We start from the raw sequence: 25,712 nt of genomic DNA, 5'->3' as shown, positions 1-25,712 counted from the left end.
AATTTTATTTCATTAAGTGCTTTGCTTCAGTTGAGTATCTTAACGTCATTGTAGCAGCAAGAACTCATTATCGTAAACGCTTTCAAAATCAGACCTTGGTTAGTTGGGACTGATGAGTATTGGGGCATTTTTTTCTTAAGTTGAGTTACTTTACTTGCCATTGGGAAATGTGGCAGCTGTCTTTGCTCAGTGATATTGAGGATTTACCTTTGAGCTATTAAGTGACTAAACTCTAAATTTAAATGTGGTTTTTTTTTTTTTTTTTTTTTACCTATTCTGAATTCTCTAAATTTAAGCCTAATTGAAGATTTGGCATAGTATAAAGAATAGCAAGGAGTTTGGTAATTCTTCCCAATGAGAAAATTATGTTAACTCAAAAATAATTTAAACTCCATTGAAAGGAGTTAATGAGTTAAGATGAACTCTTGGGTTGCCCAAGAAGCCATATGTTTTTCTGTTCTTTCACTGGCTGTTCCTTCTCAGTCTCCTTCATGTGCTCCCTTTTTCTCAGCCCCCTTCTCAGTGGACCTCAATATTTCACTGAGCTCCTACACTATCAAAGTGTGGTTGTCAAAGTATGTGCCTTTCAGGGAGTCTGGAAGTCAAAAAAGCATTCTTATCATAATAGTAAGGTGTTATTTGCCTTTTTCACTCATTTTCTTACAAGCATTCAGTGGCATTTTCCAGAGGATCCATGATCGGTTATCTGACAACAGACTGAATGCAGAAGTAGATTTGGGAGTCCACTTCTTCTATTAAGCCAAACATTAATGAGGTTTGCAAAAAATTTACAACAATGCCATTCCGCTCACTAGTTTTTTAAAATACTGTTTTTCTCATAAAAGATGTTACTTATGTTAACATATAATGGGTTTGTTATTCTAAATTAGTAAATTTAAAAATTCAGATTTATAATAAATATCATTAAACATAAGCTCTTTGGGATCATCAACACTCTGTAAATGTGTATAGTGGTCTTGAGGGCAACTTTGAGAATTTCTGCTCTAGTCATGTTTATCCAATTTGGATGCCCCATTGGTATCTCAAATTCAGCATGTCCAAAACAACTGATAGCTCCTCATTCTTCCTTACTACGGCAAAATAATTGCATTCATGGCCCGTAGTCGTCACCCTTCCGTGGTATCCATGCACTTTATTGCATACCTTTGTGGTGCCCTCCTACTCTGATTCTAGACTCAGCCATAAGATCATCAGTGGGATGTTTGCCACAGCCAGCCAAATGCTAGACGTGTGAGCATGGCCAGCCAAGATCAACAGAGCCACCCAAAGGACCCAGAGAGGACTGTAAATGCATGCGTGAGCCAGTCAAGATCAAGCCTAGCCCAGATCAGCTGAACCTCACAGACTTATGAGCTAAAGTTATTGCTGCCTGCTACTGAGGTTTTGCACCTGGTGGTTATGCAGCATGATTGTGAAAATAAATAATTGATATTCCTACTCTATTTTGGTTGTATCCTCCAGCCAGATGATGAAATGTACCATCATTCACTCCAGTGTCTTTTCTAGTTTCCCAAAGCACCCTGTGCCTATATAAATTTCATAATGTTTAAAGTATAACTAACTTCTGTAATTCATAATTTTTAATAAGTTACTGTTATGAAGGCCATGAGGGTTATCCCTATACATACTACATTCATTATTTCATTCAGTGCCTGCTAAGCAGAGCCAGTTAAAGACCTTCACAGACACTAGCTGTTTTCTTTTGGAGGCTCCACCCATTATTATAGCAAGCATACTAAAATGCATTTATATCCCACTTTAAATATAGGTGACTTTGGGGTACGTGTGAAAGACACTTTTTAAAAAATAATTTTGCTCTTGAAATGACTTGGCCATGAGTAACTCATTTGCTTTTCCATTGACTGTGGCTTATCAGCAATCATCATACAGTGAAAGTGATGAGGGGAAGTGGCAAGAAATTTGAGGCCTAAGACGAAAGCAATGAAGAAAGCTATACACACCATGCTGGTGGCTACATGTAACAGCTGCTAAATGACAGAAATCTGAGCCAAATGCCTCCTGCAGAACTTGCTTTATGGTAGAGAGAAAAAATAACTCAAATTATAAAAGCTAAATATAGGCTTCACGTCCTCTTAAGGATGCTCACCAAACTTACTGCATAGTGGTTAAGATCATGGACTCCAAAACCCAGCAGCCTGGTTCAAATTTCAGCTCTGCTTATTAACTGGCCACGTAACCTTGGGCAAGTTACTTAATCACTCTGTGCTTCAGTTTCCTATCTTTAAAAAGTGGGGAAAATATTAGTACTTAGATCATAGAATTGAAGTGAGTTTTAAATGACTGGAAAATGCAAAGAATGTGTAAAGCTCTTGGCAGAGTGCCCAGCACAGAGGGTTACATCAGTATTAGCTACTGTTGTGGTTATTATTACAGTCATGCACCGCATGACGATGTTTCAGTCAACAGACCACATATATGACGGTGGTCCTGTAAGATTAGTACCGTAGAGCCTGGGTGTGTAGTAGGCTATACCATCTAGCGTTGTGGAAGTACACTCTATGATGTTTGCCAAATGACCATACCGCCTAACAACATGTTTCTCAGAACGTATCCTCATTGTTAAGCGATACACAACTGTACTCCAGGCTTGGATGTACCTGATGGTGTCCTTGTCTTATAGTTAAAACGTGAATGTGTTTTGACTTAAAAAAAAAGTCTCATGATATCTGCTTCCCTGCTCCTTGACAGTCCTGATCAGAATACCTTAAGAGTTTCAGGAAAGTGAAAAGTTAAGTACTTAGGCAAGAGGAGAAATGAGTTAATGTGTATTAGTATACTAGTCCATATGAGAGAGCATGTTTTGAAAGACTTCCAGATGTGGAGGGTGGGCCCTGAGAGCCAACAGAGAATAAAGCAGAGGGTCGTCAGTGTTTTTTAAATCCCCTCCAGTTGGATGGCATCTGATAATCTGTGTAGCTTAGAGACAAGGCACCATTGATAAGGGTGAGATGTACTTGCATTGTCCTTTATAACCCATTTCTACTCTGTCTGCCACTGCTTTTATCTGACACCCACTGGTTCAGCATACTAATGCTACCCTCTTCATGTGTGTTCATTCTGTGTTGGACTGCATCTGAGGACTTGATTACAATGTCCTAGAAAAGATTTCCTGTTTCTAGATCTGCTGATGTATCATTTTTCTTCACTGGTAGAGAATCGTAGATAACCAGCTGGATCATAGTTTAGGCCAAATACTTTTCCTCGAAATCTGTTAAGCAAAAACGGAAAATGTTTGCCTGAGTAAATGTATAATTTAGAGGGAAATGTCTTCTTTATGTGAATTTTTAAAAAAATCTACTCGTAGCCTTAATCTCTAGCAGTTCAGGCAAATAACTTTTGCTGAGATATGATGAATGGCCTGAAATTCTTAGGATATCACACATGCCAAATGAGTAGAGACATTTAAACCAATGGTTTTGCATCAACCAGGGAGAAACTGGTCTTTTGGGGCTCTGTGCAGTCAAGATCAGAGACGTGACTGGATCCCCCCCCTCAAGAAAACAGAAGCAGTGTTATGACTGAGGACCCACATCCTGAGACTATCTGGGGGCCTAATATAGACCATGACTGAGTCATTAAGGACTTCTTAAAAATGCCAGGGTGGACATACTTTTAGTTCCAAGATGTTAGAGTGAAGACTGTATCCCTTCTTCTGCTTTTAAAAATTACTATAAAAGCAACTAGGATACTTGGAAACAAATGCCAACTCCATCTTAAACAAAGCTGAGCCACTATATATGAGGAGAACTTCCAAAGGCGGTGAAAGTCAAGAGGGAAGACGGAAGAGAGGATGCCCACAGCTGGAGAGTGCACGCCAAGCTGGTAGAGCCCTGGGGTCCACAGTGAGTGACCCACTCAGATGGACAAAATGCCCATTCCACAAAGGAACACCATAAATAGGCGAGTGGCTGCTAGCAGAGCTTCCCTGGGCCCAGTTTGTCAGAGAAGAAGGGCATGAGTGTGAACCCAAACAGATAATCTGTTTGTACGAGAAGCAGCCTGTAAGTGTGGTAGGGCTGGGGAGAGGGACATGCACTGGGAGTGGCCCTGCAAGACTGATCTTGGTTTGGGAAAAGTAAACACACAACCCTGTGTCATAAAGAGAAGTTTCTGCCACCTGGAAAATGGCTCTGGTTCCTTCCCCTAATTAAGGACCTCCAGCAAATAGCTGCTCCAGGAAAAATTTACCTACCTTAAAGACTAAAAGAACCAGCAGAGACACACTACAAAAGAAAAGGGGGGAAGTAACAGTAAAAACAGTAGCAGACAAAAACCACTCACCAGAAATATTCTGCTACAGAAATATGTCTGCTATAGAAAATGAAATTTATAACCAACTATGCTACTGTGAATTTAAAATATTTCTCAAACAATTACTCTGTAAACAAGAGGTCAATACAGAGATACAAGATTTCAATGAAGATACGAGACAAGAGGAGAAGAACTAACAGAACAGAAGAAAAGTGGAAGAGAAAAATGGAAACACCACAAAAACAAAAATGGCTACAAAGGAAAAATACTACAGAGAGACAGTAAGGAATTTGAAGGACAGATCAAAATAAACAGAATGGAAATAGAGTTGAAAAGGATTCAAGAGAAAATTAAAGATATGAAACATAAAAGATATCAAATAAATACATATCTGGGATCTCTGAAAAGAAGAGCCCAAGTCACGGAAGTTTTATTTTGAACATTAGGTGAAAAGACCAAGCCACCATGGAGAGGGAAAGAAATGAGGTGGGCCTCACACTTCTCCACACCGTCATTCAATGCTAGTTAACAGTGATGTGATGCCTACAAAGTCCAAAAGAATGTTGATCCAGTAATTTTATACCAGGCAACCTGTCACGTGGTTGTACAGAGGTACCATAATTTCTTTCACCAGTTCCTATTGGTAGTGGACACTACAATACAGCAGTGTCTTATCACTGCACATTTCTGATGAATTCTTACTGCAGCATTGTTTGTGAAAGCAAAGATGGAAAACAACCTAAGTGTCCCCTGCCAGTAGGAACTGGTTCAATAAATTATGGTATGTGTATACAATAGAACACTATTCAGCCATAGAAGAGAATGAGGCAGCTTGATATGTACTAATATGAAATGATACTCAAGGTAGAGTCTTAGTTTTTTTTTTAAATCATGGTACATAATAGTGTGTATGCTACATGTGTGTGTGTGTGTGTACATATATACATAGACCAGGGGTCAGCAAACTACAGCCCAGCCCACCACATGTATTTATAAATAAACAGCCATGCCCATTCACTTACATGTTGTCTATGGCTGCTTGCATGGTACAACAGCAGAAGTGAATAGTTGTGACAGTCAATACAACCTTCAAAGCCTAAAGCCTCTGCCCTTTTCAGAAAAAGTTTGCCAATCCCTGACATAGACTCTCCCTGGAAAAATGCACAAGGAATTGCTAATAGTGGTTACCTCTGCCAAGCAGATCTGAGGGGACAGGGGTGGGAGACTCACCTTTCTCTCTCTCTATACCCTTTGGTGCCCTCTGAATTTTTGCTGTGCCTATTATTACTGCGAGGAGAGGAGAGTGTGAAGGAAACCAAGAATTGCCAAGGTGACTGAAAACCAGTGTTGTCCATGCTGGCGTTATTTCACACTTCCTTTCTACTCTTCTTTAAAGGAAATGAGCAAAATCCAGACTATACTATTGGCATGAGCAGAGACATCTGTACCCAAGGCCAAGTGACAAAATGCAGAGGGAGAGAAAGCCATGCACTTGGTATTTGGAATAACAGGCATCTCACATTTGTCCCATCTTAAGCGAATGAATAGCAAGGAACTTCGATTCTATGACAAATAGCTTTCAAGCACAAACAATTTTAAAAGACCTATTTTAATAGATTCCAGTTTCAGAAAGATTTTTTGAAATAAAATTGTAGTTAAAAGGACACACTCGTCTTCCACCTTGGCTCAGTTCTAAAATGTTTGCAGGTTTTTAAACTGCCTCAATGCTCGGTTTTCAACTGTTTAAAAATGTACTCATTTAAAAAATTTATCAACTAGTGAGGGCTCACAAAGGAATCTAGGTCAGTTTGTATTTGAGGCAGGGATGTTTTTTGAAACCTCAATTAAAAAAAAAGAGATCAACCTATTTCCACCCTCCAGAAAAATGTACTAACACCAAACATCCTGCTTTCATTCATTAAATCCCATGTCAGCACATCATTTTCAGTGAGTCTGATATTTAACACTTAAATCACGCATTTGGAATTAGTAAGGCGATCCTTTGAAGGCCGAGAGTTTATGCTCTGATGCAAGTGAGCAAACCCCAGTTTCTCTGTCCTTTGAAAGTTTAATTTCTATGTGTAGCTATCTTTCCTGAAGTGTCTGCGTGAGACAGTTCAACGGCTTCGAGTTACATCTCACTAAAATGACAACACAGCTGCTTCCTGAAGCTTTATGCAAGAACTTTACAGGAGTGGGAACGTGGGCCAGATGATCTGCGACATATCCTCAGTCAACATGCTTCAACATCTGGGTGCAGGCAAAGTGTTCTGCTGCACTGCTTTATGTTTAGCCAGGGCCACCCGAAAGCTAAAGAGGTAGAATCACAGACAGGGGTCCTCCTCCGTGCAAGCTCCTGGGGCTGCCACTAGCAAGTTAGGAAAAGCAAACCTTCCCCTGTTCCAGGGCGTGCGAAAACAGGCTAGGTTTCTGCCTTCTCTCCCTATCAGCAGAGCTGCTTGCTGCATGAACCACTGACACAACTGTACATAGCAGCCCTTCAAGTTCCTCAGTGTGAATGCCTAACTGTTTCCACATCCAGGCTTTCATCCCTGCCCTAGGATTTCTGCATGTATTTCAGTTACAAAAGGAAGACAGAATTATTTCAAATAGTCCTACAAGCAAGCCTGGGTCTCATTAAGATGCTAGTGCCATGAATCAGCCAGAGAGAGTGAAAGAGTGGTCTAAGAAATGTGTTTCCTCCCACACCTCCCAAAGGATGTCACACTGGAACTCACCGTGGTAATTCCAGCCACATGACCCAGGAAGGGGACCAGTCGCCAGGTGGGGCTGTGTTGTGGTTGGAGTAGTCCAGGGCTGCTGGGCTGCTGCAGTCTTCCTGGGCCTCACGTTCTTTGACTTCCAAAGCTTTAAGTACCACCGAGGAGGATGTGCTCTTCAATAATGCAACTGCCTCACTCCGGCTGACCTGTGTTAGCTCAATCCCATTCACATTCAACAAAATGTCACCTAACGGCCAGAGAAGCAGAAACCATCCTTTTAGTGAGAGTGCAAACAGGAACTTCTGCTAAAAGTGCAAAGGAACAGGCATTGACTGAGATGCAAAGATGTGGGGAAGTGGTGAGGGTGAGGGGCATGTCATCAGCCTCTTATGTTGACATGAGTCTGGGTTCTCATATAGCAAATGGGGAACAGTGTACAGATTCCAAGGAGCTGGTAAGTCATGTTTTGAGGTTTCTAAAGCATACCTATTGGTGTTTGGCTCTTGCCTTAAAAAAAAAAAAAAAGGAAAGAAGGCAGGTAAATTATCCACCTTTACTATTTACTCAAAGAAAACCTTCTTTTTCATACTTTTTTGTTTCTCATTTTCAGCACAAAGGGAGAGCACAAAAGCTCCCAGCACCTGCACAGAGCCTGGTATGTGGCAGGCACTCAGTAAATACGGATTGAATGAATGAATAAGAAACTACCCATGAGAGTGTCTAGCAGAAGAGTCTATAGCAGCTAAGAAAAATGGGCCTAGACCTGTATTTTTAAAGAGGCAGAAGGGTTAACATTTCTATTCATTGCAAAAGTGATAATAGCTACCACTGGTTAAGCACCTACTATGTGTGGGACATAGTTCACGGGTATTTGATTTACTAGCAAGCAAGGTGGCACACATCAACCACATGCACTAAGGTGAAACCCAGTCCAGCAACTATACTCAAACCAATCATGGTCAATGGGTAACAGACGTCCTAGCCAGATCACCCTTGCATTCTCTTGTTATTTCTGGAAACAGTTACCTAACCCAGCAAGCTGCTAATTCCTCTTAACACTCTGCCACCCCACTACCATAAGTCTCTTTACTTTTTACCTGTTTTTATTCTTCCATCTCTGCTTATGACTCCTCCGGGCTCAACACTGATGACATAGATGGGCAAATCCCACTCCCTATGTGATGCTCCCCCTGCAACGGTCATGCCGAGAGATTCGCTGGGGTCTTTTTGGACACTTACCACCTTCTCATGACAAGTGACCGCTGGATGGAGGAGCTGAAGGCACAGACAGAAAAATAGACATGGCACATTTGTTCACAAGTGAGTTTGCATTTCCTATATACAAAAACTACGAAAACTGCATAAATATGTGATGGTGGTCCTTGGTCTCCCAGAGAGAGAGACACACAGAGAATCCTCGCTTTGTCCCCCAACCATCAAGAGAGTTACCTTATCCTAAATTCTATAGGCTGACTCAGAGAAAGTTTACTTTTCAAATGGGACCAATAAAAATGAAGGAGGAACAGGTTAGAGACCACCGGAGAAATATTAAGCATACAAAGTGAACTTTACCCAAAGTTTTTCAAGTGACTCATTTATTCCTGATAGTAGTGAGTCAACATTTCATAAAATCCTTGTCATTCGTGAATATCATGAATTTCTTCTAAGTTAAAAAACAGTAACCATATTTTAATTAGTCTCAGTTTAATGTGTGCAGGTAATCAGTTATAGAAATCCTCAGAGAAAAATAATGGATTTCAGATATTAAATTCTAAAAATTCACCAATATCTAGGTTCCCGTATTAGTATCCTTACTTTAACTTTAGCAGTTCTGAATCATACGCAGTCAGTTATGCTCTTTAATCTTATTACATAAAAATATAGTATACACCTTGTATAGTATACACCTTGTATAGTATACACTGCGGACTGACTTTTGAAAAGCAAATTAATTAAGAGAATTGGTACTTTGATTCAACAACAGTAGACTAAACACATTCAAAGCTACGTGGAGCATTATCTTGAAGCAATAAGTAGGTCACGGGTACTGTTTATCAGTGAATATATATCAATATATATTTTTCTAAAAAATTATTCTCCTCTCAGTTTGTGCGGTGACCTAGGGGACTAGACAGTGGGCATGTGCACTGCAAATAAACATTTGTAACACTTGATTAAACCTCAAAGAAGTCTATGGCTCAAAACACAGCTTACAGTTGTATCTAAATAAAAAACACATCTCATAAAAATCAAAGTACACAACAAACTGTAAGCATACTAGTTTTGTTTAAACAAGGGGAGGGAAATGAGAATTTGCATTACTATTTACATTTTCATAAGCAAACTCTGAAAGAGAAAGTGGTTTCATGGGTGTGGACGTGGAACCCACAGATCAGAGAAGGGTGGAGACTTTTTAATATATACTTTTCATTTTTTGAACCCTGTCAATATATTATCTATTCAAGAAGTGAATCATAATTAAAGAAACTTCTGTAAATGTGATGGTTGACATCATGTAGAACTATTACCGGCATGTACAAGGTCAATTTTTAATGATTCGTTATGAGGCAAGGTAAGTGCAGGCTTTTGGTGCATTTATTATCTCATGATTTCCTATGGTTTTAAACTTCCCATGTCTGTTTTAATGGTCTTATTGTATATGGTAATGGCCTGTTACTGTATCCCCAGTGCTGAAAATAGCATGTAGCACACTCAAGATGGTAAGTCCATGTTTGTCGAATAAATGGATGGGTAAATTGCAAATTGCCACAAATTGTTTTTGGTAATAACAGAACAATAAATCAGAAACTACAGATAATTATGGCAAGGTACATGTTACAAGTAGTACTTGTAAGGTCTGGGTTAGGTTTAGCTAAATCCCAGAACTTTGAAGAGGCTTAAAGAGACTAGCTATCAGATGTAAAACAAAACTAGCTATCAGTTGTAAAACTGAAATGGGACTTCTTCATAGAAAATAAGACAAATAAGTAACAGTATGAACAGTATGACCACAGTATGAACACAGTGGTTCTAGCACTCCAGCTGAGGCCAAGGAGTAGACTTGCAGGGGCCCTCAAGATCCCTTCTCAGTACATGACTTTTCCCTGCTAAAAGGCAATTAGATGCAGGACATCTTTTCCTTTGATCACAAACATCTCTCAAAAGACCCCTGCTTGGAGATGCAGGCAGTTCTGAAATGCCCCCAACTCAGGGCAAAGTTCTAAACCCAGAGACTCCTAGTGGCTGCCTGTTGCTCCAGCTCATTCCTTGGGATATTGATAAAGCATTTACTCCTGATCCTCACAAAGAAGGGCTTAACTCCATTCTTTCCAGGTGGGGGCCAGGGGTAGTTGACCAATGTCTCAAGATGATGTCTAAAACAGTATGGAAGGCTCTGGAAAACAAGAACATCTATTTCATGTTAAAATATATATATTATCTATCATATATATATATACACACACATGCATACATATATATACATATATGCTCTATCTCTTCTTGAACAGCTGCCTAGTACTTCGTGGTGTAGATATGTCACATTCACCACGGATGACCATTTGGGTTGTTTACAGTCTTTCACAAAATTAAACAGTGATACTGTGAACATCCTTAGACATATATATCTTGTGCACTTCCATAAACATTTCTTTAGGCTAATGTCCTAGAAATACAATTACTAAATCAAACAGCCTGAGCATTTTTCAGTTAGATAGATGTTGATAAATTACCTTTGAAACAGCTCTATCATTTACAATCTCACCAATACTTTGTGAAAATGCTGATTTCTCACAATTCTGCCAATAATGGGTTTTATCACTATTTGCCCAGATGAAAAAGATTCCAGTTATTTAATTGCCTTTCTAGTAGTAAAATGAACATCTATTATGGCTATTTGGGTTTCTCCTAGTAATAAGCATATGAGATTTTGTAATACTGTCATCACCCGAGTTCCCTCTGACTTCATCTATGAAATGGTAAGAATGCCCACGCACAGCAAACCTGTGGCTAAAAGAAATGATGGAAGATATGGCTTTTATCTGAGAACACTTTGGTTGAAAAAATGGGTTACTAAATTCACTTGTAAGTAGCAAAACTACATATCATATGAAATATTCCAAAAGTTACACTGACTTTTCTCCTACCACTCCCGTTAATAGGAATTAGTGAGGCTTTAATTTTATTTTTCTGTGAATAACTATTGCTTGAATAGTGTACAGATTAGCCAGATACTCTTTTAAGAAAAGTAAAGAATACTTATTTGTTGTTTACTTAAATGTGCCAGGCGAGGCAACCGGAGGCTCAATGTTTAAAAAAATCTGATCAATGAAACACAACTGGCAGGAAAAAAAATTGAGTACTGAAAGCTAGGATGTCTGACTCGAAATCCATACTCTCCCTACTATACCACTTTGCTTTTAGAAGTAATATTTAAACATCATATAAATTAATCAATTTTCAGGTAACTATCAGAAAAACACATGAAAGAATAATTACTCAATTTTTCCAGAAAGAGTTTCTCATTGACTAGAGAACTCAACTCAAATCCAATTCTGTCCAGTAAAATAGACGACTTAGGATTTGAATGCTGAAATCTATGTGTTCCCGGTGGCAAAAATGTGTCATTTATGCTTTTAGATACAAGTTCCTGGAAGGCAGTCTTCTTTCACACTTGTCCAGTGCTTCCCAAACAGGCTTGCTGCACTGAGCACCTACAGGCTCAACACAAATGACTGGACTACCCCGAATAAGAACGTGTCCATGTGTCTCGTGTCTCCAATAGCCATTTGCCTTCCTACCAGAGAGACCCACGTTAGGAATGGAAAAACCAAAGTCTCCCCACAAAACCTTCACACTCAGAGTTGCCTAACTTTCTCTGGGGAGAAGGAGAGTTAAACATGACAGATGTTCTTCTTCTCCATCTGTATTTTCTCTCCACTCTCCCTTCCCTACTGTGAAGACCTCAGGATGTTCCCTAATGTTTAAAAATATAATTTATTATGAAATAGTTCAGGCTGATTAAAAAGTATCATGGGTACCTGTGTACTTATCATTCAGCTATAAAAAATACATTATGGAATATTTGCTTTGGATTTTTAAAATAAAACATGTCAGACATATAAAAAAAAGTGTAAACATTAACATAACGACCTACCCTTGGACCTTGCGACCCCGTATCAGAAATACACGTTCCCCGTACAGCTGAAGTTCCCCTATGACTTCTCTCTGATCGCACTCCCTATCCTCTCCCACCGACGTAACCACGCTCCTAAATTTGATGGTTATTATTCTTTAACTTTTCAATTGGCTAAAAACTTTTCTGTCTCACAAATCTTGGTTTGCCTTCTTTGGTATTTATTTGAATTATTTAAGGTCCTACTTTCAAAAAGTCATGTTGTTTCCTAAATAAAACAAAACTTTAGTAAGATCATAAAAAACTGAGTCATCAAAGGGCCATATAGGTCTTAGTTTTATTTTAAATATGCCACTTTGTGTGTGTGTGTGTGAGAGAGAGAGAGAGAGTGGGGGGGGGGGGAGGGAGGGAGGGAGGGAGAGAGCATTTCAGAAGGCAGACAGAACTATAAATTAAAATGAAAATAATTAAAATTTCCCACTAGGCCAGTTTGTTATGTATGTTTTCCAGGAATTGAACCCATGACAGAGGGTTGTGGCAAAAATTTGATCAGATCATCTGGCTCTTTCCATGATTCATGATGGTTAGGTGGAAGGGATTATAAAGCCACAGTGCTGGTGGAAGCCTCAATCTTAGTGGTTTAATGAACTAAAATATTATACAGCTTAGTTAATTCAACTATAATTAGTTAATTAAGCTAATGAACTAGTTTTCCATTAATAAGTACCATTAGTTTAATTTAAACATGCTAATGGGATTTACTAGCAAAAAGACACCAGAGAGTCCTTATCCATAAAATGTTTTAACAGGAGGTACTTGGTCTGTCCAGATTGCTTATTGTGAAAAAACCTGGAATTCACAGATTTATGGGTCATGGCTGGCTGGAGAGAGAGAGGTTGTAGCCTTATAGGCTGTGTAATTAATGGTGTATAAAGCAGATATGTTCCCAAAATCAAAATTTTGAGTATCGTTTCTGCATACATTGCTCAAAAACTCAACTCAGGAGTTATTCCAAACCAAAATGTAGCCTGATGTGGAATATAGGCATTCCTTAATCTCTGTTGCACGAAGAATGGGCTCCTTATAAGATTTCTTTAGTTACAAGCGGCATAATGAAACAAGATGCCAGGAGAAATGTCTGCTAGAAGCTTGTTGCCATCACAATAGGATGCCAAGCCAAGGCTACAGGACTCTGAATTTGGACTAAGTAAGGTTTACGTTGCTTAGACACCCATCCAAATGGAGAGGTTATGGCATTGCCTCTAACAGAAGCCACAGACAGAAGTACCAATTGGGCTAAATCACCTTATTCAAAGAGGCTGCAAATTGCTGGCCTGAAGAATGTATTCTGCCTACAGATGCATTTTGCTTCACCAGCAGTATCTTAAAATGTTTCTGGATTTGAATGCCATAGGATAGGACATGTGCACCCTGGTTTGCCCCAATCCCCACCACTCCCTAAGGTATATGAGCTTCAGATATTCAAATTATCTTCCTGGGCCCTTCTGCAAAAAACAAACATACTAAAATTAGCAGAGAAATTATTATTTTAATTTTCAGGCAGACTTGGAACTTCAAAAACCAGAAACCAAGCAAACCTCTTGTTTCATTTCAAAGTGAATGGAAAACAGTCCTTAAACAAAATGACTGTTGGGAAAACATGACATCTATTTGGCTTAGACTAGAAATTAGGTCCCCATATGAGGTCTGCAAGATCGGGTTTCAGAATTCTCTTGCACCTTCCTCTCTCCTGCTTGGATGGGAGACACCTGTTATCTCACCAAGTCTCGAAGATGGGACTTCGGGCTTTTGGTTTTACAAGACAAGTCAAATAGTGTTTCTTTAAGTGATGAAGTCCAGAGATCACACTTAGAAATGTTCAAGTGTGCAGCCTTCCCAAAATATAGCTCCTTTCAGGAGCAGCGGACATACCCTGGCTGGGCCTCACCTTGGGAGTGTTGCTCCTGTCCCCTGGCCCTGGGGACTGGCTGCCGTTGCTGTTCCAGCTACCTTCCTGAAAGATGTCAGGACTCTGCTGACGAAACTGGCGGGACACGACGAGGTGGACACGCCTTTCACTGGCCTGGGTGATAAGAGACAGGTGTTAGCCACTCTCAGAGCTTCCATCCAAACCATCCAGCACCAGGGGCTTACCAAGATGAGAGTCTGGTTTTATCTTTTTTATGGAAAAAAATGCTTTCTAGTATTTTTCATGGCAGTGCCCATTTTGTAATTTGGCATGAACATGAGAGTTATTTCCTTTATCCTTAAACCAGGTAATACACATTGCTTCAAAGAAAAAAAATAGGGAAGGTTTGACTCATTCAACAGTCTTTGAAAAGACATTGTCAGACACTGCTAGTTTATTTTTAATGAGTGACTCCATTACACAAGCTGCGTCTGAAGGACTTTCCAGATAGAACAGGGTGTACAGTGTAAAGTAGCAGCCCAGTCCAAACTCCAAACCAAAGGTCTAAGACCAAAGGTAAACAGCGAAGAGCAAGAAATAGAGCTATTGGCAGCAACACTACCACTGTAGGAGGAGAAATCCCGCGTCTGACAGTCTCAAACACTTGGGCATGGGAAAGGACGAGCACTTTAGAAATACAGGGATGACCTAATAGGTTTGAACACAGCCTGATTGCAGGCCTTTGCCATGATCCTTTATTTTTTTATGCAACGACCACTAATTCTGACTACTAGTCCTCTCTGCTACGTACGTTAATACTAGGACAGAGCGTTCCAAAAAGCAAACTTATTGCTTACTGGGCACGTTCCATTCCACACCATAAATTTACAAATTGGCTTTCTGCCACAGATGAGTTTCATGTGTGTCTGACAGTATGGGTCATTATTCCAGAACCATTGACTACTGAGATCCTACATCTGCAGGCCAGATAGACTGGACCTTGGAACTGTGAAACATACGTAAACAAGGCTCCCTAATGGTCCAGGCTCAAGTAGCCAGCTGACCTCACCCATCACTTTAATTAAAAGCTGATAGTGATGAGAACTCTTAGGATGTACTCTCTTAACAACTTTCTTATATATCATACAGCAGTGTTAGCTATAGTCATCATGTTGTACATTACAGCCCTAGTACTTATTTATAACTGAAGGTTGTACCTTTTGTCCTACGAGTTCTTATCACAAGAAGTTTTTTTCTTTTTATTGTATGTATATGAGATGATGGATGTTAACTAAACCTATTATGGTTTATGGTATCATTTCACAATATATGTAAATCAAACCATCATGCTGTATACCTTAAACTTATACAGAGAGGTATGTTAATTATTTCTCAAAATGGGAAAAAATATCCCCCCAAAACAAACAAAAAAAACCTGATAGTGGCTGAGGCATGGCTAAATTTGAATAGAAACCAGGAAAAGACTAAGTGTGGGGCCAAGGAAAGTGGAGGAGAGAGGAGTAAGTGCTAGGGGTTCGTCTTCTCATCCCATCCGCTGACCACTCACCCCCACAGCACAGATGGACATTGGCCTGCCTGCGTTCTTCCCTCACAGGCATGGCTATCAGACCGTGGAAAAGCAAGGCCATGAATAGAGCACGATCTTCTCCACGAGCTCAGACAATGGAATTGAGATATTTGCTTCCTGCTTCTCTGCATCTTGCTTCTCAGAGCACGTAACTCACTCCCACTCTCAGGAACTAGGACCTTAAGCAATAAGAACCCCACCAATGAAATCAGATCCTCACAGTTATCCAACACTGACCAGCCCAAACCTTCATGACTTTGCATTCTTATATTAACAAACATCTCTTCTCAGAGGTCTCTTGAAACTTAGGAGTCATCAACTGAGTGGCTGTAAATTAGATAAACTTTTTAAAATAACTGCTAAAGTGCAATGTCTATTGTAAACATCACAGTGGATGGTGGGCCAGTCGAGTTGATTCATTTCACATAAATATAAGAAATCCTGACAAACAGGACCCAAAAAGAAAGTTTAAGTCCTTCACTCACTTTCCTTCACATAATGCCCAGTCATCACTTCTGCTGGTCCCCCAGTCATCGCTGAAATGCCCTTCCTGTCTTCCTTTGCCTATCTTGAATTCCCTGGTGTTTCTCATCACATATAAAGCCTGTGTCAGAACAGGACCAAAAAAAAACAAGCCCAGGAAACAATTACAAAGCAAGCTGACATGAAGATCTATGGTATCAGCCAACTAAATTCAATTCTTGGAAGAGCATCTTGTAATAACTGAGTCTTTCTTTATACTGTAAGCCTTACTCATCCCAATGAGGTTATCTCTGGGAACTTTCTGAAGCAAAAAAATTACAGAAAGATAACAAGTGGCAAACATTCAAGTCAAAACTTCAACTGCTGAGCCCAAATTCGCTCCTTATCTTCAGGGAAACTCTGATGTTTTGAAGGATCTCAGGAGCGGGTTTGTCTCTAGGCCTGCACGTTGCATCATGTTCGTTTTGGAGGAGCAGCAGCCGCATGACCTAAGCACCTCATAAGAATTGAGAAAATTCAAGCCGTGCATGTTGAATCAACTGGCCAGGCAAAATCCAAAATGCCAAGGAGCAGCCTGCAAGAACTATTTAATTCACATTTTCAAGCACTGGGTTTTCTCACTGGATTTTCAAATACCGACTTTGGTATTAACTTGTTGGCAAGAATAACACTCCAATAAATAACCCCGGTATCAATTTACTTGGAAATAAATTCCCTGCAAGGCTGGATGCATGGGTCTTACCAGCCACCTTATAAATTGCTCTCAGGGAGATTTTATTTGATGTACTTTCTTTCCTAGAGTTTGAAGTTGAACGTGGAAAACGGGCTAATGTGTTTGTCCTGGCTCTAACTCTCAGGAGCAGCTGGATTCAGTGTCGAGAAACAGCCCTTAGCACCAGATAGTCTTTCTTTCCACTGCTGTAAATATGGGATGAATGTGGAGTGAGTGTGAGAAGGGGAGTGAGGGGGAGACACAGCAAGACCGAATGAAGGCGAGAATGGCAGAAACTTGTTTATTTCATACCCACAGAGTATGTGCCAGGAAAATGGATACAGCAGACCTGTTATGTAAACAGCTAATGCTCAAAGGAAGAGCATGCTACATGACAGAGGTAGGATAGCCTTTCTCTTGGATCTCCTGGGATGTTACAACTTGGGTGAAAGGGCTATTTCACAATTATGGCTATCTCGAGTAGTAGACAAGGCTAGAAGTAGATTCTTTTTACTTGACGTTTCTTCTCCTCTCTCCCTTAAACATCCTAAATTTTGATCCAGACAAATTCTGGGCATAGTGGTTACAAGTTGATAGCTTGAGTGTTGTACCATATTCTCCTTTCTCTTCCAAGAACCCAATCATTAAACTCCCTCTTCTTTCTATGGGTTAAGGGGAAGGGATTCTCATGGCCTCTACATTCTCCCCTGGGGAACTTAGCTTGTTGGCAGCCATTCTGTCTCCATGGCTGAATGTATCTGCTCTGGGCCAGGCACTTCACAAGAGTCTTGGGCCACATGGCCTCTGCCCTCATGGAGCTTGTCCTACCTTAGGGATAGTCAGAAGCACACACAAGAAAGAGGTATGGGTGACACACATAAAAGTCTCCAGAGGTGGGAGAAATTACTTCTAGCTGAAGACACAGGAAAAATCTAATATTCAGGGAAAACCACAGGGTTAAAATTAAGCAGCATTTCTCATGGAGAGGCTTGTTATTTTGTTTAATGACTATTTTTCTCTGCTCTTTTGAGATTTGACTTAAAATTGCCAATAATATTTATATGAGGGGACTAAGCAGATGCCACAGAAGAGAGCCCTAGTCTGCCAGCCTTATTTATACTTAGTCCACTTAAAAATAATAAAATCCCATCTCTTATAGTTGGGAGGAGGAGTCTAGAAGCACTACACTGTGACACCCCACAGGGCAAGCATCTTCTTCCATTATGTTCAGCCTAGAAATGGCTTTTCTCCCTACAAAATCCACTATGGCTGATAAGAACTGCTCACATTGTCAGGATGCAGCATAGACCAGAGACTTCAGAGCAGACAGATGGAAATCAAAGATGCCACTGTATAAGAAGCCAGGAGAGGCATTTTGCAGGGCTGTACATTAGAGCAGAGATGGTCTTTCTACTGTCCTAGCACTACATGGGTCTATGCGGTGGCTAAGAGGGCCAGTGATGACTAGGGCAGAGCAAGAGTTGATAGAGTACCTGCACATCAAGGTGTGAACTACCCACCTGGCCAAAGTTTCCACCTATTCATTTGTAAACGAGGATTGGAGTTAAACCAAATGCACTGTAGCATTTGGTGCTTTTAAAATATATATATGCATATGCTTAAATAAAATGTTCAATAAAGTGTATGTGATTCACGTGGGTTCGGTCATTGTGTTTCTTGTATTTGCTTTATAAAATTTCAAGTTAAGAGTCCCACACTCATGCCCCCCCAATTCCCCACAGTATTGTTCTATACAAACACCTAAAACAGGATTCCAAACTGATTGTTGGGTAGCAACTGTATTGCTCAGAGCAGGTAGACCATATACACAGTACCCTTTATGACATAGAATAGGCCCACAAGAGGCCCCTGCTTGACTAGGTGGCCCTCTTGTTACAGAGACAAGTAAGAGCTGCAGTTGAATTTCTAATATAAAGCTGTTTACAGAGCGTGTCTCTACTAAGCGTTCCATCCACTAACATCAGAGGTTTTAATGACCATTTCTTTAAAAAAAAATTCATCCTGCATCTGCGTTTAACTTTGGTTTCTTTTCCAAGGTTCTTGGAATGAGACAGTCTAGCTTTAACTGATTTTCAATAGATACCGGTGGGGATGGTTCTTTCTATGCTGTTTGGGGTTGCCCCATTTTAGCTTCCCTTCCTGCAACTGCTCAAGGATCATTCTCAGTTCATCCATCTTGTGCTTACAAAGCCCTGGGGAATTGTAGAGCACTGCTTCCATAAAGTTAGAAATTCACAGATATGGAAGAGATGTCAGATATCATCTGATCCAACATTTTCTCTGAAGCCTTTGTTTCAATTCCCCTACAAAATCCTAACCATGTTGTCACCCAGCTCATGCTTCAATGCCTCCAATGACAGTGAACTCACTGTGTCCCAAGGCAGCACAAGCCAGTTTTAGAGAGCACTAATTAGAAAGTTTGTCCTTAGGTTGAGCTTAAATTTGCCATTCTCTTGCTCGTCCATTGGTCCTAGTCATGTACTCTGGGGCAACCCAAATCAATTTCCATGTGACAACCCTATTTGAAGATAACTCTAATTGCTCTTCTCCTTTCCAGGTCAAATATTCCTAGTTTCTTTACTATTTAATATGTTTTCAAGTTATCTCAAAAACTTGGTGAACTCTGACTCACTCTAATAAAGTTGAGTTGGGTATGTGTATAAGAATTGGACCTAGATGATGAGTTCTGGTCTGACCAGCAAAGAGGAGGGTCTTTTTGCTGATGGACCAGCTGCACCCAAGACCTCACTGATGGAGTTCCCATTTTGCCATTTCGTATGTGCATAGGAGACTGTCTCCGTGTTCTGCGGAGCCAAGAACTCCACAGATGTCTGTGTTCATCATTACTGATTAATTGAAAGATGGCAGGGAGCTGCCCAAGACCCTGCTATGGAACACATTACAGCAGCACAGCCTAGCTCTGACATCATGTATGACGCACAGACCCTACATGGCAACACAGACAACAGGAGGCATCGGAACAGGGTTTCCAATTGATATGCTAGAAAAACACCAAAGTCGTCAGTCATTCCTGTTGATGTGGAAACACAATGAGGTACAGAAACAGTCTTTGCCATAACCATCCTTCCAGTATGCAAGAGAAGTTCTGAGAAACAAAAATACCTCTCATTGAGCAAAAAGTTGGGGACTCCAGAAGTACAACTCCAGAATGAGCTAATGCACTGATTTTGTACGTTGCCCTGTAAGTTGATATTTCCTATAAAAAGAGCTTAGTGAAAGCAGACATGGTGTGTGTCGATTTGTTCCCCACTGAAACTTTAGCACCTACCCTAGTGCCTGGCACATTTTAAAAAGAATTCATGAGTATCTTCCGCTGGATAGGCAGCTACTTTAGTGAGTTAAGAGCGACCAGAGTCTGGACAAGGAAGAAGGAAATTAAAGAGGCCTTGAGGAAACATGGTGAATAGGATCTTAAGATTTGACCAAGGTAGAAAAAGAGATTTGAGACAGCAATTTGATCCATTTTCCCCACTAAACTATAGCTCTGTGTTCATCCTGATGTTCCCAGAAGCACATCTTTTAAGTGCTAAGAAATTAACAGTGATAGTCTGACTTGTACAGGGTCATTCAGATGTCAGTGACAAGGTCAAGATAAGAATTTAGTTCCCAGTTCTTGAATCCGTTGATTGCTGAGTCAGCAGAATGACCCAAGTGCATTGCTTCAAATACCATTGTTTCTTTTATAGTAACTCGATGTTACTCTGATTAATTCTGTTCCACGGTAAGAACAAAAACAAAACAAAACATGCATGCGGGGGATGTGAGTTGGAGGAAGAGCAGTGAAATTTCAAGATCCTGAACATTTGCAGTGTGCAGCTGTGTAGGAGACTCACACATGAAATTCTGAGTTGAAAGCTCTCCAGTTTATCAAGTCAAGCTTTACCATGAATGCATGAAATTTGGAGGCCTATATAAAAGTCATTTGGACTTTAAGAATTTAGCTCAGGAAGAATGTTTTAAAATCTATGTATCGTTTTGTTTAGTCTTAAGTGCATTAAATTTACCATAATACCATGTTAAAAAAAGTTGTTCAAATGGGCATTTTATTCTCTATTAGCTGTGATAATCTATAAAAAAACACATGGATGTATCATGTCTTATTTCATTAGGAATTCCTACTGCTCCCAGGGACAAAAGTTCTGCCTTTTTTCCAGCTATGCAGAACTCATGAGCTGGAATCATATATTTAGGACAAACGTAGGTAATGTGAGCAGTCCGTTATTTGCTTTCTGGCTCTATCTAAAGGTCTATCACATTCTTTTTAAAAGTTTGAAGAGCCTGGTTGTCAGTTGTTCTTTGATGAAATAACTTCCCATTTAAATATTAATGCATGTGAGAAAAAAAATCACACGTCTGTTTTAATGAAAATCCATCTTATCACAACCTCTATAAATAGCTCTGAATTTATTCAACTTCTGCATGAAGTCTAGGAAGTTGCCTAGGAAAAAAAGGCACAAGAGGGATCCTCAAATTTGAAATCCATTGCCACTTTCTTTGTTTATTAACTGGTTATATTTGAACTCCTAAATAAATATGAATTCATTTATCCAGAATTGCAGATAGATGAGAGCGTCTCAAAATAGATGTAACTCCCAGCATAAATCATTCTCAGATTGAATATTGGGTAGATATATGCTGAACCTCCAAGAGACGCTGAGATGTCTTTTTTCCCCCTACAGTCTTAAATCTTTGGTCCATATTTCTTTGTTCCATTATTTCATGGGTGACACCAGACAGTTCCACACAGCTGTCTCTTTCATACAGTTATTCTACTCATGGTGCTCAAAAGACTTAAATTGACAATGGAGAAAAATAAAGTTGTATTAAGTTGCTAAATAAGTGAACTGCCCCGTATTTGAAGTTTCTGTCTCCTCAGGGTTTCTCCTCTTAGAGCAGCCCGACTCTTAATCTAACTCTGGGGCCTGGCAAGCAGGGCTGCTGCTGAGTAAGCTGAGGTTAGGGCTCCACATATGTAAAGTTGGTCAAATTTAAAACAGTTGTGGTTTCTCTGTAATAACTTTTCCCTGAAATAATGTAGAAAAAGGCAGAATGTGTGGTACTGTGGGAGAAAACATGACCAAAAGGACATGTTGTCTGGGAATTTCTTTGTAAGGCAAATATGATTCACGGAGTAGACGCACAAGGCCAATGCAGCCAAGGATTGGTTGGACATTTGAGTCTCAACCTTTGAAGGGCGTTTAGTTTAATCCCCCCAGCCTGGTGTGTGTTACAGTATCACATAAATAAAATCCACTTTTGAGATTGCTTAACCAAGTTTTCCCAGCATTCTATTTTTCCCATTTCTTTTCCAACTAGCTTTGCCCAAGGTTTTTTTTTCCCCTCCTTCCCCTGCTCATAAAGCACATTTGGTTTGTTTAGTAAGCAGAAGAATCTTTTAGGAAATCCCACTGTTAGGCAAGATTTTATTTCATAAATTAACTTTCTCAGGAAAAAAACTTTTTTCCTCTTCTGTTATTAATCTACAAAAGCAGAATGCCATATGCAATCAAAATTTTTCCAAATGACATGAGTAAGGGAGTTTCTCTTTTGCCTGATGCAAAGTAGAGCTGGCAGATTCTCTCTAGAATGTGAGTTACGCTGATTGACCTGCAGAGGGAGTTAACAAGTGTAACACAGAAAAACATTGATGATCACCTAAAAGTCTGGTTTTTAAAGAGGAAAAAAAATCATGTTTAGAGTGCAATTTCTTCATGAAGAAAAAACCAAGACTCGTACTTTTCCATGGGTTAATGTTTTAGTAAACATTGTCTATTTTCTGTTCTCACCCATTGGCACATACAGGCTAGAACCACCTAATTAATGCTGACTTGATTGTATTTGAGATCAGAAATAAGAATATATTCCAAGCTCTACAAGGCCAGGAACCGTGTCAGTCTTGGTCACCATTGTACCACACATCTCTTGGTACATAGAATGTGCTCAACCAATAATAACTGAACAAATTTGAGGGGATAAAAAGTAGAGACTCTATCTTGGGGACAAATAACATAAAGTAAATTTGCTGCTTGTTCGTTAGTAAGTGATTTGACAAAAAAATCCCTATGCGATGGAACTAATGTGTAAATTATATTTTATGTGTATTTACATTTTTATGTATATTTTATATGTATGTGTATTTTTATGTATATTTTATAATTTGACTCAATGTATTCATTCAAAAAATATTTATTGAGTGCCTGTTACTGCCAGGCATTTCTCTAAGTACTTGGGATACAATGCTCTACTGTACTAGACTAGACTAGATTGGCAGGTAATAGTAAAATAATGAGTTGGTAGAAAAAGAGGATATAGAGTTAGGGGTGAGATGGGCTATTGTAAGTGGGACTGTCAGTGAAGGCCTCTGAGGAGACGACATTTGAGGAGAGACCTGAATGAAGTGTGGGAGTGAGTTATGCAGATATTTGGAAGATCCTTCCAGTCAGAGGGGCAGCAAGAGGTATAGCAAGAACATTAGCCCTGAGGCGAAAAAATCCTTGAAATGTTTGAGGAGTAGGAAGAAGACGGTGTGACTGAGCCTGGTTAAGCAAGGGAGAGCATCCAAAAAATTCTCCCTTTTGCTTAAGAAATGAAGTTGGAGAGAGAATTAAAGGGCAGATTATGTCTGGCTCTGCAGGCCATTGATAGCATTTGGAATTTTTAATCTAAGTGTCTCGGGAAGCGTCAGAGGCCTGAGAGCAAGAGCGTGACATGCTGGGATTAACTTTGTAAAGTGGTCATTCCAACTGCCATGTGGAGAGCAGAGGCAGAAGATTGAGTGTGGAAGCAAGGAGACCAGTTATGAGGTTCGTGCTGTGGCCCAGACCAAAGTTGATAGTGGCCTGGCTGACGGAAACCATGGAGGTGGTGAGACATGGATTGTGGGGAGAAAGGTGTTGAAGAGAATGAAGATTCTTTTTGGCCCAAGTAACTGAGTAAATGGTGGTGCCATTTCTAGAGACTGGAGAAGAGCAGGTTTGCTAAGAGGTAGAGTGGAGAGAAGTCAAGGGCCCAGTTTTGAATATTAAGTTTGAGATGCCTTTTAGACATTCACGTGGAGAAACCAAGTGGGCAGTCGGATATAGAAGTGTGGTGTTCAAAGGAGAAGTTGGGGCTGGATATATGAATTTAGGAATAAATGGCATGAATGCCAGAAGAGAAGTGCCTCTTGTAACTCTGCTTTTGTTCTCCACCTGCATGACCTCATGCTGTATTGGAAAGATCCATCAGGCTGAGAATCACTTTGGAATTGGGACATCACCAAGAACCACAGTTCAGAGGCTGAGGCACCATATGTGCTTCCTATCCTGGTGGATAGAGGGAGCAGGGTAAGTTCCTTTGCATCCTCTGCCTCAGGCTGTCCATGTCTAAAATGACAATATCATCATCTGCCATTTGGTCCTCCTCAAAGAAGAGGGATAAGACACACATGATAGTGAAAAGAGTTGCCAATACCTGGAAGAACTCCATGACTGCAACCCAAGGGTAGGAAGATTTCTTTGTACTAGATAATCAAGTCCTTGAGAGAAGGCTCTGTTTTCTGTCATCCTCCATGGAAACTGGCGCAAGATTCAGACAACTACTGACACTGACTCACTGTCTATTCTTGAAGTCACTTCAGTTGCTAAGTGGAAACTGATGTGACGTGCTGGATAATTACAAATGCTTCTTAAGACAAGGCCTCTAATCTTGCCCCTCTCCTGTCAACTCTCCATTGCCCTAGAAAGAGCTTTCTAGAAAATAATGTCACTTCTTTTCTTAAACTCTTCCAATGACACCCCATGGCCTAGGGGATAAAGTCTGAGCTTCTTAGCGTGGCTCATAAAACTCCACATGATCTGGCCCTTGCCTACCACTCTGGCCTTATCTGTTGCTGCCTTTTAAATGTACGCCATGCCCCAGGTATTAACTATTTCCCCAACCAGCTTTTAGGGAAATGTTCTTTTGTGCTGTATCTCCTTAGAGTGACCCTCTCTGACTTGTCCACTTAGAAAACTTATGCTTATCCCTCAAAGTCCCAGTTCAAGATCTTCCTCCTCTGTGAATAACTCCTAAGCCCAACCAAGCAAATCTGTCTCCTTCATCCGCACCAGCACAGTACTTAATGCCTTCATTACAGCATGTTTAGAAAAAGTCCATCTCCCCTATGAGATTGTGGGCTCCTTTGGGAGCCTAAGAGTCATCATCTCACTGTTCTCTGTACCTAACCAGGGCCAGGCAAGGAGCAGAAATTTAATAAATATTGACTAAATGAAGTGAATGAGTTAGAATACAGGAACCCAGAACAAAACCTGTCCCTCTAAGAATAAAGCTGGCAGCCCAGTGAACATTCGAAAAACTTATGGTGACCCAGCCAAAGTCAACAAGATGCATGCTGGGGCTTGATGATATCACATGGGTCAGGAAAGTGAATTAGTCTGAAACAAAGTCAGGTTCTTGGGAACTCTATTTGCCTGAGTGATCAATAATTTACATGCCTCTCTTATTGGAGGGCTTCTTCTCAGGTTCATGCTTGAGTTCCCAGTGGCTTTCCAAGGGGCCTGGACACAGCCATGGAGATGGGACTTAGCCTTAGCCAATCCTACAGTGGTGTCCGGCCACAGGATCCCTAGAGGGCATGTGGCACAGCTTCTTACGGGAGTTAATACAACTGGATGTCTTGGATGTGTCCAGAATGTATCTGAATGATCCCTGGGTCTGTGACTGTACTGGGTACAGGGATGACACAACCCTGCTGACCTTGAGTGATCTCAGTTGCAACACACGGCCCAATATGTTTACCTACAGTCACACTGGATAGCTGGCAACACCCAAAGAATGTCCATGACCCT

General features: G+C 40.3%; 1 protein-coding gene across 12 annotated transcripts in view; it reads right to left on the bottom strand.

Moving 5' to 3' along the window:
- The window catches only part of LNX1 (ligand of numb-protein X 1), a 178,441-nt gene that overhangs the window by 3,401 nt on the left and 149,328 nt on the right, over nucleotides 1-25,712 (bottom strand). For all 12 annotated transcript variants that reach the window (XM_070614914.1, XM_070614917.1, XM_070614918.1 and 9 more), the window contains 3 exons: nucleotides 14,099-14,233; nucleotides 8,114-8,291; nucleotides 7,032-7,263 (listed from right to left, as the gene is read on the bottom strand). In XM_070614914.1, coding sequence (XP_070471015.1) covers nucleotides 7,032-7,263; nucleotides 8,114-8,291; nucleotides 14,099-14,233 — 545 coding nt within the window. The remainder of the gene's footprint in view (nucleotides 1-7,031; nucleotides 7,264-8,113; nucleotides 8,292-14,098; nucleotides 14,234-25,712) is intronic.

The sequence above is a fragment of the Equus przewalskii genome, chromosome 3 (assembly GCF_037783145.1).
Source record: "Equus przewalskii isolate Varuska chromosome 3, EquPr2, whole genome shotgun sequence".
In the NCBI taxonomy this organism is placed as follows: Eukaryota; Metazoa; Chordata; class Mammalia; order Perissodactyla; family Equidae; genus Equus; species Equus przewalskii.
This window is presented reverse-complemented; position numbering and strand designations above follow the sequence as displayed.